At 51.4% G+C, this 16,043-nt stretch overlaps 1 protein-coding gene across 4 annotated transcripts in view; it reads left to right on the forward strand.

Annotated features, from left to right (window-relative positions):
* The window catches only part of ptpn20 (protein tyrosine phosphatase non-receptor type 20), a 402,784-nt gene that overhangs the window by 108,995 nt on the left and 277,746 nt on the right, over positions 1–16,043 (forward strand). For 3 of the 4 annotated variants that reach the window (XM_072491743.1, XM_072491744.1, XM_072491745.1), the window contains 2 exons: positions 9,949–10,078; positions 12,283–12,681. In XM_072491743.1, coding sequence (XP_072347844.1) covers positions 9,949–10,078; positions 12,283–12,681 — 529 coding nt within the window. The remainder of the gene's footprint in view (positions 1–9,948; positions 10,079–12,282; positions 12,682–16,043) is intronic. The other variant, XM_072491746.1, reaches the window with a different exon arrangement.

A 16,043-nucleotide genomic window follows, 5' to 3' on the forward strand; every position in this document is an offset into this window, starting at 1 on the left:
CCCCCACCGGTTGCCGAATTCTCCGGCACCGGATATTCGGCGGGGGCGGGAATCGCGCCGCGCCGGTTGGCGGGGCCCCCCCCCCCGCGATTCTCCGGCCCGGATGGGCCGAAGTCCCGTCGCTAAAATGCCTGTCCCGCCGGCGTAGATTAAACCACCAACCTTACCGGCGGGACAAGGCGGCGCGGGCGGGCTCCGGGGTCCTTGGGGGGGCGCGGGGCGATCTGGCCCCGGGGAGTGCCCCCCCCCCCCGATGGCCTGGCCCCCCTGTGCCGTGGGGGCACTCTTTTCCTTCCGCCTTCGCCACGGTCTCCACCATGGCGGAGGCGGAAGAGACTCCCTCCACTGCGCATGCGCGGGAATGCCGTCAGCGGCCGCTAACGCTCCCGCGCATGCGCCGCCTGGAGATGTCATTTCTCCGCCAGCTGGCGGGGCAGAAATTCGGCCGGCGCGGGCCTAGCCACTTAAGGTTGGGGCTCAGCCCCCCAAGATGCGGAGCATTCCGCACCTTTGGGGCGGCGCGATGCCCAACTGATTTGCGCCGTTTTGGGCGCCAGTCGGCAGACATCGCTCCGATACCGGAGAATTTCGCCCCAGGACTGTGTTTACTGGTGCTGAGGAACTGACTAGAGAACAGGCTATTATAGATCCGGGCCAGTATTCTCCGTTCAGGAGACTAAGTGCTCCCGCCAGCTGAGTATCGCTCCTGGTCACGGCCGGTGCTAGGTGCGGGGCCCGGTTTGCGAGTCTCTCTCCTTTACTATGATAATATATGCATGGGGGAGAACTTGGAAGTTTCCGTAGGAATCCCGGTATCGGTCCCCCATTTTGAGCGGGCTGCCCGTTACCGAGGTTCAACCAGTCTCCCGTTCCCCCCAATTCAAATCACTCCCCCGCTGACCAGTAGGGGCATCCTTCCCTCCCACCCCCATCCACCCACCATAGGAATAACGGGTCACGCCACTACTCCCCCCACAGCACGCATGAGGGTGACTTGACCCCCTACCTCACCGGCCCCACAGCACCCACCATCAGACCCCCCCCCCCCCATATCACCTCCCCATCAGAGACTCACACCATCAGACCCCCCCACCCCCACAGAGTCCCCCATTCGAGACTTCTTTGGTAGTCTCTGATCGGGGGGCTGCTGGAGGGGGCTGGAGGATAGGTCCTCTTATGTGCGGTGGGGGGGGTTGCCCTGGCGCTTGTGGTTGGGGGGGTCCCTGGATCTGTGCGGGGTGGGGGGTTACCCCAGTGCTTGTGGGGGGGGGGGTTCACTGAATCTGTGCGGGGTGGGGGGTTACCCCAGTGCTTGTGGGGGGGTGGGGGTTCACTGAATCTGTGCGGTGTGGGGGATTACCCCGATGCTTGTGGGGGGGGGGGGGGTCCCCTGGATCTTTGGGGCGGGGTTATTCTGGCGCTTGTGGGGGTTCTCCTTATGTGTTAGGGTGTTGCCCTGGTGTTTGTGGTGAGAGGGAGGAGGGGGGTGTTCCCTGAATCCCTCGGGAGGGTATTTGATTTTGCTCGGATCTCTGTGGTGCAGGCTTTGCGGCCTCTATTAGGCCCCGTCCCACAGGTGTAATGGGGAAGACTACGCTTCCAGTTTTTATGTGCACCGAATGCCATAATATTGGAAGAGAAATCTTGGCTGTGCCGCTGGAGAGCGGTACTCTGGTCTTCTCGCATCAGCCACCACTCTGTGCATTGAGTGGAAAACGCCGCACAGTGGATGCATTGGCGACAATCTTCCACAACTCTATATAGCCTGGAATGGTTCCTAGAGATGGGAAGGTAGCAAATGTCACTCCACTATTTAAGAAGGGAGGGAGAGAGTAAACAGGGACCTACAGACCTGCGAACCTTACCCCGTCGCAGGGAAAATGCTGGAATCTATTCGAAAGGCTGTGATAAATGGACACTTGGATAATAATGACCTGTTTAAGCATCGTCAATTAATGAATGGGGAATCATGGGCGGCATTCTCCAATCCCGCGGCAGAGTGTCCACGCCGTAGTAAACGCCGTTGCGTTGTACGACTGCCTGAACGGGCCGCTCCCAGGACTAATTCTGGCCCCTACAGGGGGCCAGCTCGGCACTGGAGTGGTTCGCGCTGCTCCAGCTGCCAATCCCGGCGCGAACTCTGCGCCGTGGGATCCGCGCATGCACAGTTGCGCCAGCGGCAACGAGGACGTGCGCAGCGGCCTCCTTCAACGCGCTGGCCCCAACGCAACATGGCGCAGGGCTACAGGGGCCGGCGCGTAGGAAAGGAGGCCCCCAACCAGAGAGGCCGGCCCGCCGATCGGTGGGCCCCGATCGTGGGCCAGGCCACATCAGAGGCCCCCCCCCCCCCCCTCCTCCCCCACAGGCCGCCACCCGACCCTTCCACGCCGAGGTCCCGCCGGCTCAGAGAAGGTTAGAACGGCACCGGTTAGATTCAGCTCTTTTCTTACGGCCGCTCGGCCCATCCGGGCCAGTGAATCGCGTGCCAGCGTCGGGGCGGCGTGGCCCGTTCGTGATAATTCTCTGGCCCGGCCCAGGGCTGGGAGAATCCCGCCCCATGTTTGACGAACCAAATCACGTTTGAGGCTATTACTAACAATTGATAAAGGGGAGTTGGTGGATGTACTATATTGGCTTTTCTGACGGCCTTTGATAAAGTCCCCCACAGTAGGTTGGTTAGCAAAGTTTCTGCACATGGGATAAGAGGTAATATGCTGGTGTGGGTTAAGAATTGGTTACCAGGCAGAAAACAGAGTAGGAATAAATGTTTCATTCTCACCATTGGCAGGCCGTGGCAAGTGGGCGACCACAAGAATCAGCACTTGGGCCCCAGCTGATCACAATATATATCAATGATTTGGATGTGGGGGCCAAATGTGTTATTCCCAAGTTCACGGATAACACAAAGCTACATGGGAACGTGTGTTGGGAGGAAGATGCAAAGGAGCTTCAAGAGGATTTGGACAGAGTGAGTGAGTGGGCAAGAACATAATGGAAAATAGGCCAGAATTCTCCCACCGTCGGGTTCTCTGTTCCATCAGCAGCACCCCTGCCACCCGCGGGTGCACAGAAAATCACTGAGCTGCTGGACATAGCTGTTCCTGGCTGTCTGCGGCTGTCAGCTTTACCGGGCCTGGGAAATTATCAAATTGTGCTTGGAGGGCCGAAGGGCCTGTTCCTGTGCTGTACATTTCTTTGTTCTTTGTTCTTTGTTCTTTGAAGAGTCTGCTAACATCTGGGATATGCGGTTTCATGAACATATATAAATGACGGTGTCATTTCTCAAACGAAGGTCTCCCAGTGCACCCCAGTAAAACTGGAAGTACGCAGGTTGAGGCTGAGTTTCAGGGTGAGATCTATCAGCCACGGCGCCCCTGATTCGGGACGCGACGCAGCCGGTTAATCTCACGCGAGTCGATTTATCCGGCTCGCCACGCCTCTCACGGGGTCATGCGAGACGTCGCGATCTGGATCTCGCCCGCAATGGCAGGGCTTACATTTGCATGTTGACTGCAGACTTGAATATGTACTGACCAGCGCCCAGGGTCAAAACCCCTCGCCGAGGAGACCCCAGCAGGGTGCCGTTTAGCACTGTTCTCCGCAAATGGGGATCAGGAGGGCACTTGGAGAGGCCTCACTGGCGATCGGAGTCCCTCGGGTGGTCGGTCATAGGCTGGGTGGCACCCTGGAACTGCTGATGCCACCCAGGCACATTGGCACTGCCAGGGTACCTGGATGGCACTGCCAGAGGCACAGCCAGGATGCCAAACTGGTAGTGCCAAGGTGGCATGTTGCCCACACCAGGGATCGGGCCCGCGGGTTCCCTGCCCTTATTGAGTGGGGTGCAGGGGGCTCGAGGACCGTAAGCTGGGGCATTGAGGGGACCCGGGGTTTGCGCTGGGGGATCGAGGGATCTCTACCTGCACTGCCAAGCGGAGCTCCTCAATGAAGAAATGGAACTTTCCGAGCCGAGGCTCTGGAATGAAGCAGAGTCCCGTTTAACAGCGGGGATTTTCTCAGCCCTGCAAATGCCAGGAAACACCCAGCTAAACGCACTCGACACGGGACGCCGTTTCATTTCCGTCAAACGGCACCATCGGAGTTTGAAGATTTTAACATCCCCCCCCCCCCAACCAACCGCTATCCCACACAAAATGTGGCTTCCAATCCCACCGCCCCTCCACAACTCTCTGTTGCGTTTCTGGTGAAATGCTGAAGCTGGCTGGCTGTTTTGCCATTTGTCTCAAATTGAGGTTTAGTTTAGGGCCTGAATCTGTTGCCATGTTGCAGGAGGAAGCATTAGCCAGTCTACTATGGTACTAACGACCTAACAGCCCACTTATTCTTGCGTGTACACTTCATATCAGCAATAAATTGCCCTTCAACCAAAGCTTTTAAAGTGCCTCCAGTTACAAATCCCAATTTCCTGAAGCCTGCACCCATCAGGGAGCCAGGACCTGAGGCTCATTTAGTGCCACTGATACCAACTCAGAATGTGGGTTGCCAAGAAGTCAATTGAAAGGCGTGTCGCTTGAAAATTAGGTGATGGCCCCAACATTTGAATAACTGATGGCTGACACTTTTTCTGTCACACATGTGCAATTAGCCCTTGGGTAAGGCTGAATGTCAGGTTGATAGAGATGTGTCAAGGTGTAAAATGTTGCTAATTTTTGGTTGGCTCTTAATTCGTAATTTGCTCTGTTTGTTTAACCTTTGCTCCAGAGTCGCCAGGTATCTTTATGATACCGCCACGAGGTTCAAGTTCAAGTAATGATCAATAACTCAACACACCAATTAGTAAGATTCAAATCAAAACACATTTATTATACACAGTAAATCACTACTCATGCATAAACTCTACTTTCTAGACTATTCCTATCACTAAAAGGCCTATACTTAGCTTCGGAATTGGCCCACCAGGTCAGGGGAACAAGTGGCCTTTCGTTCAGGCCCTGAGTCTGCGGGATTCAAAAGCTGGTATGGACTGGTAGCTAGGAGCGCCTATCTCATAGCGAGCGTTGACTTGAGACTTACTTGGTTGATGCGGCAGCTTGGACAGGTCACTCTCACGGGTCGATTCAAGTTGCTGAGTGACCCTGCCAAAGAAGGACGATTTGAACTTGGGGGCTTTACTTTATAGTCCCCAGGGGCTTCCCGCCCTTTGGGGCGGACCCCGTAACTGGTTCCAAATGATTGGTCTGTGTTCCGATCATTTGGATCGATTTCTCCAATACTGGAGTTGTTCCCTGATCGCTGGGCGGTCCCTAAATGTCCATTGGCCTTCCTTTGTCTTTGCTCCTGCTGGCACCGAGGAGTCTGGCTTGGCTTTATTCACCTTAAGTTTGCGATTGTGCCTTGGAATTGCTCATTACTATGCAGATGGCTGCTGGTTTCAGTGCTGTCTGGTTTCTTACAGGTTTCAATACACATGGGGCGAAATTCTCCTACCCGCCCCGCCACATTTCTGCGCTGACCGGCCGGCGGGAGTCTCCGTAACACCGGCCGGTCAATGGGGTTTCCCATTGTGGGGCAGCCCCACGCCGTCGGGAAACCCCCCGGTGCCGGCAAAACGGAGACTCCCGCCGGCGGAGAATGACGCCTATGATTTCTGTATTTGCTAGTTTTTGCCTGTGTTGGCTGAATTTCCCTTCAGCCTTTGCGGTTCTCCATTTTAAGTCGGGAAGTGGCCAATCCAGGTGGCTACAAAAACATGCGAGCGAAACCGAGAGGGCAAATGGTAATTGACTTTTGGTTTCTAGATCAGGGCTGAGGGAGTGCTGCACTGCCCGGAGTGTCGTCTTTCAAATGAAATGTTAAACTGAGGGTCCAGTTGCCTGCTCAGGTGGATTGCAAAGATCTTACACGGCACAATATCGATGAAAATTAGAAGAGTTATTCCTGGTGTCCTTATCTGGTCATTATTACATTGTTGTTTCTGGGAGCTTGCTGTGCATTATCTGGGTGCCAAATTTCCTGTGATACAATAGTGGGCTGATACAACCCAGTCTGAAACTTAAGTGGCAGATGCCACTCAACCAATCTTCCGTGGATTTCTCCTCAAATTCCACCCAGACAATTGTCACATGAGCATTTACAAACTTCACTCTCAAAAAGGCATGCTTCAAAATCTTCTTTCAAACAATGCTTTCCCTCAGCTGTTTTCATCAAGGATCCGCATCCAGGTTTGACAACTCTCCTTTCAGGATTCCTTTGCCTTGAATACTTTCACACCACCGATTGCTCCACAATTGTTTCAACCAACACTACGTAACCGGAAACCTTAGAAATCACTCCAGATATCTTTCTGGCTTCTTACAAGCCAACTCCTTCCCAGCTCTGCCTGTGACGCCAATGAACAATGAATACCATGGGCGGGATTCTCCGCAAACGGCGCAATGTCTGCTACCCGGTGCCAAAAACGGCGTGGATCAGTCCGGCGTCGGGCCGCCCCAAAGGTGTGGAATTCTCCACACCTTTAGGGGCCAAGCCCTCACCTTGAGGGGCTAGGCCCGCGCCGGAGCGGTTTCCGCTCCGCCGGCTGGCGGGAAAGGCTTTAGGCGCCACGACAGCCGGCGGCGAAAGGACTTCGCCGGGCGACGCATGCGCGGGAGCGTCAGCGGATGCTCACGGCATCCCCGTGCATGCACAGGGGAGAGGGTCTCTTCCGCCTCCGCCATAGTGAAGACCATGGCGAAGGCGGAAGAAAAAGAGTGCCCCCATGGCACAGGCCCACCCGCGGATCGGTGAGCCCCGATCGCGGGCCAGACCACCGTGGGCCACCCCCCGGGGCCAGATCGCCCCGCGCCCCCCCCCCAGGACCCTGGAGCCTGCCCGCGCTGCCTTGTCCTGCTGTTGAAAAGGAGGTCTAATCCACGCCAGCTGGCGAGGGTTGACAGCGGCGGGACTTCAGCCCATCACGGGCCGGAGAATCGCCAGGGGTGGGCCCGCCGACCGGCGCGATTCCCGCCGACCGGCGCGGCATGATTCCCGCCCCCCCCCCGAATCTCTGGTGGCGGAGAATTCGGGACCCGGCAGGGGCGGGATTCACGCCATCCCCCGGCGATTCTCCAACCCGGTGGGGGGTCGGAGAATCGCGCCCCCTGTTCTAGTTCCAGTTTCCTCTGTTCCATTGACTTCAGACTTCCTGGAAATTTCTCCGCTTTTCTCTACGTTCCTTAACTAGCTGTTCTTTAGATATCTGGCATTTGCTTTTTACGTCTTTCCCAATGTCTGGCTTTTCTTCCAGCAAAGTTGTGAGAGATGTTCCCTGTCTCACTGCTGAGCTCCTTCTACTCTGGCTTCCACTGAAACCTAAACTCACAAAGGTCTTTCCCTTTAAAGTGGTTCCACTTTGCCAGGCAACATCTCATTCTTTCCCCAATCTCTCAATTACTTCACACGTCGCAAACTCTCAGTCCAAGATTAACACAATTTGAACTGGAGCCAAAATGCCAATATGTACAAACACCTTTGTTTAACATGAATCCAACTAACATTGTACCATTCCTTACACAAAAAAGTTCAATTAAACCCACTTACATCTATACATGGGGCTGGATTCTCCGTCGCGCCGAGCCACATTTCTGCCTCACCACGCCGGCGGGATTCTCCGTAACGCCGGCCGGTCAATGGGGTTTCCCATTGTGGGGCAGCCCCACACCGTCGGGAAACCCCCGGGCACAGGCAAAATGGAGCATCCCGCCAGAGAAGAATCCCGCCCCTTATTTCTAGAATTTAACAATGCAAATCACTCAAAACTACCTCTGTTTCCTCCATCAGGAACACATTGGTATCAGCAGACTGTGGTGATATTTGCGTGAAGATGAGTTCACTGGAACACCACACTGCCTATTATTTTTTAAAAAAATGTAGAGTATCCAATTGGTTTTTTTCCAATTAAGGGGCAATTTAGCGTGGCCAATCCACCTAGCCTGCACATCTCTTTGGACTGTGGGAGTGAAACCCACGCAAACACGGGGAGAATGTGCAAACTCCACACCGACAGTGATAACTCCACACGGACAGTGATCCGGGGCCGGGATCGAACCCGGGTCCTCGGTGCCGTGAGGCAGCCGTGCTAACCACTGTTGTGTTTAGTCCTTCGTACTTCACGAAGGAACTCCCCAAACACTTCGATTGGTCCAAAGCAGAATCTTTTATTGAGTCTTGTGTGGCAAGATAGCAATCTGATACAGAGCACGTTATCGTGGAGTCTGCTAACTACTCCTCTGAAGCTTGCACCAAGCACTGACCATTCACATCAACGTCTTATTACCCTCTCAATCTTCTTCTGAAGATGGCCGGATGTGTCTCCCTTTATATTGGGGTCACAAGTCACATGACCTTAGTCTAGAGACCACATGGGGTGTCTCTACCGCCACCTGCTGGTTGGAGGTCGCACACCATCCAACAATGATATAGCTCATAGGCATATCACCATAACAACTATGCCAGGATTCTGCCTATTGAGGGATAGTTTAGACGTGTTAGTTACCTGCCAGCCATGGTTGAGCCTGACTAACCACCAGCCGGCCTGTAATTGTTAGGCCCAAACCTTCCGAAAATCTTTGTCTGCGAAAAAATGTTGAGAGACTTGCTAATGAATGCAGAATCACTTATTGCATTCTGTTACGCTGCTAGAAGTTGTGCCTAATATGTAGGTGGCATCTGTGTGGAACACAGATGGTTGTCTGATATTGGCCTGTGACCTTGGAGTTGTATTGAATAGCGACTTACTGAGCAGAAAACTTAAATCCAGGATTCCATTGTAATCATTTGTCAAATGACTTTTTTTTCCTTCCATAAGTAGAACGATCATTTCCTGCTGGGGTCTAGCCGCTGGCAGCTTGCTGTCCAACGGGAATGAATATTTGCCATGACCCATGGACAGGACGGCACGGTGGCACAGTGGTTATCACTGCTGCTTCACAGTGCCAGGATCCCAGGTTCGATTCCCGGCTTGGGTCACTGTCTGTGCGGAGTCTGCGCGTTCTTCCCTTGTCTGCGTAGGTTTCCTCCGGGTGCTCCGGTTTCCTCCCACAAGTCCCGAAAGACTGTTAGGTGAATTGGACATTCTGAATTCTTCCTCTGTGTACCCGAACAGGCGCCGGAGTGTGGCGACTCGGGGATTTTCATAGTAACTTCATTGCGGTGTGGGGAAATGCTTAGGAAATCAGAAGCACAAAGGGACTTGGGAGTCCTTGTTCACTATTCTCTTCAGGTTAACCTGCAGGTTCAGTCGGCAGTTCTGAAGGCAAATGCAATGTTAGCATTCATGTCAAGAGGGATAGAATACAAGACCAGGGATGTACTTCTGAGGCTGTTAAAGGCTCTGGTCAGACCCCATTTGGAGTATTGTGAGCAGTTTTAGGCCCCGTATCTAAGGAAAGATGTGCTGGCCTTTGAAAGGGTCCAGAGGAGGTTCACAAGAATGATCCCTGGAATGAAGAACTTGTTGTATGAAGAACGGTTGAGGACTCTGGGTCTTTACTCATTGGAGTTTAGAAGGATGAGGGGGGATCTTATTGAAACGTACAAGATACTGCAAGGCCTGGATAGAGTGGATGTGGAGAGGATGTTTCCACTTGTAGGAAAAACTAGAACCAGAGGACACCATCTCAGACTGAAGGGACGATCCTTTAAAACAGCGATGAGGAGGAATTTCTTCAGACAGAGGGTGGTGAATCTGTGGAACTCTTTGCCGCAGAAGGCTGTGGAGGCCAAATCACTGAATGTCTTTAAGACAGAGATAGATAGGTTCTTGATTAATAAGGGGATTAGGGGTTGATGGGGAAAAGGCAGGAGAATGGCGGAGCAGACTCGATGGGCCGAGTGGCCTAATTCTGCCCCTGTGTCTTATGGTCTTAATGTAAGCCGACTTGTGACACTAATGAAGATTATTATGATTCTTATTACATATTTCAAATCATCTTCCCATTGCCGTTACAGGGGGAGGGGATAGAGCAGGAAGACAATGTCGCCAATCAGCCTGATCGGAGCTCAGTGATCAGAGAGAGGCTACATCGCAAAATATTACCGGAAATATCCGCTGTGACCCGCAGAATCAATCACCACAAAGGTAGCCTTTCTGAAAACTCAGCCGTCTCGGTAATACTGTAAAGCGGTTGCCCAGCATGTCAGACTTCACAGAACCCTCAGCACACAGGAGGCTTCCAGCCTGTTCCGAGCATGAAAGGACAGGAGATATTAGAACCCAGCAGGTTGCTCGAGCAATCTGGAGATTTTAACAGGTGGCCGATCATATTAACCCGATCTGTGTGGAAGCTCAAGGGCTGACTGGCGATGGGGGAGACAATACTGCAAATCAGGCACCTGCTTGAGAGCTAATACGCCTTTGAGTGCGTCTCCAGTTTGAGCATGATTTCAATCCTCAGTGGATGTCGCTGAGATGAGTTGAAGACCGAACTCTACCATCATCTCATCATTACCCAGCCATCCAGAATGCAATTGATGGGACAGAGTTTAAGGGGTCTGTCGAAGTACTTCAGAATAAAATTCTCACCTGTTCTGAGGTTAACGTTGCCCTGTGCAGCATCAGTAACGAATGTTCTTCTGAGATTTATTTGTCTGCCTTTTGACCACAAATTTGTTTAACCGGGTTAATGAATTCACCAAAATAGCGGATAGAATCCATATTCATTTATCTGTTGTAATGTTGCACACTGTGGTTTGAACCGCTGGAAAAAGCTGGCTCACCCCCTGGTGTAACTCTTCACACACTCGGTATCTCGCTGGAGTACCAGCTCTCCAGTCACGGTTTCGGATGACGGATCTTGCTGATTACTTGGCGACTTTCTGTGCGGAGTTTGCATGGTCTCCCCGTGTCTGCGTGGGTTTCCTCGGGTGCTCCGGTTTCCTCTCACAGTTCAACGATGTGCAGGTTAGGGGGATTGGCCGTGATCAATTGCTCCTTAGTGCCTAGGAATGTGCAGATTAATGGAGTAATTGGGATGGGAGCAGCGAGTGGACCTGGGTAGGGTGCTCCTTCAGAGGCATGGTGCAGACTCGATGGGTCGAATTACCTTCTATACTTCAGGGATTCAATGATAGAACCCAATCCTCCCCTCACCTGCCCAGCACAAACCATGAGGAGTGATCAGACATGAAGATCCTGCCTTGGACAGTTCCCCTCCGTATTGAGGCGACCTTGAGAGGAGTGGCCCAGGGCAGGATCAACTTACTCGACACCGAGTTACAACTCTCCTGTCCTCTCATTGGGTAAGCTTAGTGAATCAAATTGGAGGGGAGCGTTTTGAGCTCTCTCGCAGTTGTGGCACTGACCGACTGGAAGAGGAGCAGGTTTTACATCGAATCCCTATACTTCTACTTCAACCTTAGCCTTTGGCTAATCCAGAGGTCTAAGCTAATACTCTGGGGCCATGGGCTCAAATCCTACCAACGCAGCTGGTGGAATTTAAATTTGATGAATAAACCTGGAATTGAAAGCGAGTCAAAACCTTGAGGGAAGGAAATCTGCCGTCCTTACCCGATCCGGTCTACACGTGACTCCAGACCCACAGCAATGTGGTTGATTCTTAACTGCCCTCATGGCAAATGCTGGCCCTGCTCGCGACACCCACACCCATGAAAACAAAACGAAAAATTACCCTCAGCCTCTGTGTAAGTGCTTCCATTTTTGGACAACAGACGCCCGTGTGGTCCTTTGCACTGCGGCAGTGCAGATGTTCCTCACCCTCCGTGCCAATTTGCGTTGTGAGCCCACAGTGGCTGTGGCCGCGTAACTCAGTTTCCAGCTCAGTTTATTTCCCTTTTGTTTCTAAAGTGAGGGTCCAACTCCCCTCCATCACTTTTGCACTGATTGATTGGAGGGTCCAGTGAGATCTGGTACGTACAGAGGCAGAATGTTTCATCATTGTGACACTGGTAAATGCAGTGCAAACACCACAGGACTGGCATGAATTACCTGATTGATTTTTTTGTATGTTAATCTATAATCAATAACCTAAAGATCAATGCGGAGGGCTGACTTTCCATTAATCTACCTCTGGGTGGCCCAGATTTATTTAATCAGCAAAGCGGTTCATTTTTTCTCAACTTTCTTTTGAATGTTCCTTCGATACTTGAAATTCAACATATTGCAAATATTGTGTTAATCAGTGGTAATTGGGATTTTAACAGCAAAAAGGCTCATCTCCTGTGGTAATTGCACTTGTATATTATTAAATCAGTGATTCAGTGGAGTGATGCTCTTCTTGTCAACAGTTCTGAGTTGAGGTGAATATTTTGTACTGATTTTTTCAGGAGAAAACAGAATTCCACAGACGACAGAGGCAGGCATTGACTTGTGGCTGTCCGGCAGGTCCCTTAGTTACCAGGCTCCCTCTCACTCAGGGCCCGCCACAAAGAGCTTCAGCAGAGACTATGTCCCGAGGAACGGCAGTGCCATGCCTCCCGCTGCGGTCCCCGACGCTAACGGAAACTACAGCGTTTCCAAGCCTCTCATGGGGATTTCTTCCTATAACCAGCACCTGTCGAGGTCTAGGGAGTTCCTAAACGGTCGTGCGCAGGAGGCAGCTCTGGGGAACAAGGAGGCTCCCAGCTCTTCAGAAGCGTGCATCACCTCAGCGCTAGATGCCTATGGAAGAGTCAAGGAGGGGCAAGGCAGGCTGCAGAGGCCAGAAAGTGCGATGCCATTGGAGGGTAAGTGGAACAGTAGATAGAATTTACTCACCGCAAAGATAACCGACACCAAGTGCACCATTTGTCCGGTGAAACTAGACCATGCTGACTGTGGTGAACGGTTACTGTATTACTGTACCCTTATCATCATGTAAGGTGATGTCCCCTTTAAGACCGGGCTTGGAACCCTGGGGGATTCCGCCCACCTGGGAGTCGTATATAAGGGGCCGCCTTGTGGGCGGCACCCAGTAAGCACCCGTCTCAGCACCAGGCTAGTTCTTAGCTTATTAAAGCCTTCTTTACCGTTTACTCTCTAGCGTCGTTATTGAGGGTACAACACTGACTCCCTTGGGGATTGACTTAAGCTGGGCTTTCAAAATCGGGCTCAAATTGTCTCTGGTTGTATGTTCTTCAACATGTACCTCAGGTTTAACTTTTTAGAGGAAACAAATTTTCAAATAATGTCAAAAATTAAGTATTTCTTTTTTCACAATTTATCCAAACCCCCCCTTGTGACTTGAGGAAATATACCGTGACTTCATTTTTCCTTTACCAGCTTTAATGTCTGTGACTTCCTCCTTCAACAGTTGGTCTCCATGACTTCGAGGCAATCCCTCCAAATCGGCTCACTTGCCGTTTGTCGAATCAGGAAGGTTTTATTGACAGGGAAGAAGTAAAAGTTGACACAAGCCAAATAATCTTTCCAGTTAATGCCTGAGGGCTGGAGAAGAGGACAAACCACCGAGGTTTTTGAATCCAGTGACCCCTGTAGGGTACGAATGTATTTGGGCCCAGTTCTTACGATCCCCAGTGAAAGGTAACTTGTCACTCGCCGTGCGGACCATGCGGAATGGTCTCATGGAAGTGAATCCCAGCCTGGGTAAACGGCAATGTCAGAGAGTGAGAAAAGAAGTGAAGGGCTAGGGTAAGGGGGTGGAATTCTATGGATAGAACCAGCTGTAAATGTAAACAATGTTCACTTGTAACAGTGATGTGGAGATGCCGGCCTTGGACTGGGGTGAGCACAGTACGAAGTCTTACAACACCAGGTTAAAGTCCAACAGGTTTGTTTCAAATCACTAGCTTTCGGAACACTGCTCCTTCCTCAGGTGAATGAAGAGGTATGTTCCAGAAACATATATATAGACAAATTCAAAGATGCCAGACAATGCTTAGAATGCGAGCATTTGCAGGCAACCAAGTAGTTTCCACAGATCCAGAGACAGGGTAACCCTGTTGATTCCCAAATTTCTTTCTCTGTCAGTCTGGCCTCAATAAAAGTCGAGATGGATTTGCAAGTAAAAAGAAGTTATTTTATTCAGCTTGCAAGCTACCTAGTCCACAGTGATACAGACAACATGTTGCTGTCTGCAGTCCCGGGAACTAAGTGAAGGTCCCAGACAAAGAGATCAGTACTCATACATTCAAATGGCATCAAGTTTCACATACTCGACACCCATAGGTCATCCTATGTCCCTCCTGACTTGTTTGATCTATTCTGATTGGCTCACTTCCAATTTCTTTCTCCGGCCCCTATCAATGCAGCATCACTCTCATAGACACACCTCTTCCTGCTTTTTCCATGCGGTCTCAAATCCCTTTGTCTCTACCTGCCAAAATCAAAGTGGCTTATTTCTACATTACATTAACTAATATCTCTAAAGTAACTATTTTATATCACATTCGTCATTCCCTCCTTTTATCATTCCATGATAACCGAACTATCCAATCCATAGCTACGGTTCCTCATCTAAAAAGATCCGTCGCTGCATTTCCAATTCCTGTCTTAGCCCCCCTTCATCTGCCTCACCCTCATGGATTTTAACAATTAAATTTTTTTTTGCGGTGATTGGGGCGGTGATCTCATCCAGTGCACCCCGCATTCTACCCATCACACATTTAAGGATGGCCAGGCCCACAAAGATGCAGCCGATAGCTACCAGTAGATACATGGCCATATTTATCAACCAGTCCTTCCATCCTCCAAATCCCCAGTTACCCCAAGAGCCAGGATCCTGCATCCCGTCCAAGTGATCCCGTATGCGCTCCATAAATTTAGTGATGTTAGCGGTCAAGTCCTGAACTCCCATGATACACTTGCCCTGTACTATGGCGCATACCCCACCCTCACGGGCCAGAAGATAGTCAAGAGCATACCGGTTCTGCATTGCAAACAACCGTAGCTGAGACAACTCCTTGGTTATTGCCCCGAGGGCTCCCAAGGTTTCATTTCCCAAGATGGTAAGGCCGCAAATAAAATAATTCCGATCACTGACAGCCAAGGAACCCCCCACACCTCCCAGTGTCAATACGCTCAGAATGCCCCACCCGGCTGAGTGGCCCCAGTTGGGTGCAAGAACCTGAGGTTTTTTCCAGTTCTCGCAAAATTCAGCAGAGACTGCCCGGCGTGCTAACTGATTATGCAGGTTCCACGCCGAAGGGCAGGGGACTGTGGTAGGGACTAGAGTCCCTATAACAATTCGGCGGGGAAATGGGGGTGACAAAACGTTGGTCGCTGTACCATTAAATAAAAAGTAATATCCTTGTTCCGTGTGCAGGCTAGCATCACAATCAGCATATCGGTTGCGTAAGGACCCCCCAGTAGCCCAGTTTATCCAACTTTGAAATGCCCATTTGGGCCGCCCAGCAATGCGGAAAGCCCTAGTCCCAACAGTGATATGAGAGACATTCGCCCAGCCACAGAGAAGCTGGAGGCCGGCGTTCAATGGAACGCAAGTGGTGTTGTAACAAACGCATTGGCCAGACGCCTGGGTGATATGGCACCTCCTGTCCGTACACGTGGGAAACAGACATGTTATATTTGTGTCCACCTCTACCAGCAAACAGCCATATCCTTCACTGCTGAAGCAATTCTCGTACGACCGGGAATCCCTATTGGGAGTGAAGTGGCTAGGTATGTACGCCCTCCACCGTCGCAGCCTATCGTACTGTGAATGGGAATTATCCCGAGGAAGGGGAAGGCAAATAGCCGGTGGTGCTGAACCCGGATCGTAAGGAAGAGTGACCTGATCGGGCAGTGGTTCGGAATGCTGACAATGAACCACTGTTTGGGGAGTGCCCCAAAGCGGTGAAACAGAAAATAACCTAGACACCGCTGCGGGGTTTGGGTAGCAGACAACCCGTCCCTGGCCATACAAGCGGTGGTAAATCTGGTAGAAGAGATTCATACTACCCGGGTTTTCCTCAGTTTGGCCTTTAATTAACTTAAGTGTATCTCCCGGTAACCTACGTTCTAGCTGTACTTCCCTTCTCATATGCCCCGTCCTCTCTCTAGTCCCTTTCTTTCTCATAGCCTCTTCCTACACTCTTCTGACAGCCTGATTTTACCTTTATTGTACCACTCTTAACACATCCAAAATCGA

This window comes from Scyliorhinus torazame, chromosome 28, assembly GCF_047496885.1.
Source record: "Scyliorhinus torazame isolate Kashiwa2021f chromosome 28, sScyTor2.1, whole genome shotgun sequence".
Classification (NCBI taxonomy): domain Eukaryota; kingdom Metazoa; phylum Chordata; class Chondrichthyes; order Carcharhiniformes; family Scyliorhinidae; genus Scyliorhinus; species Scyliorhinus torazame.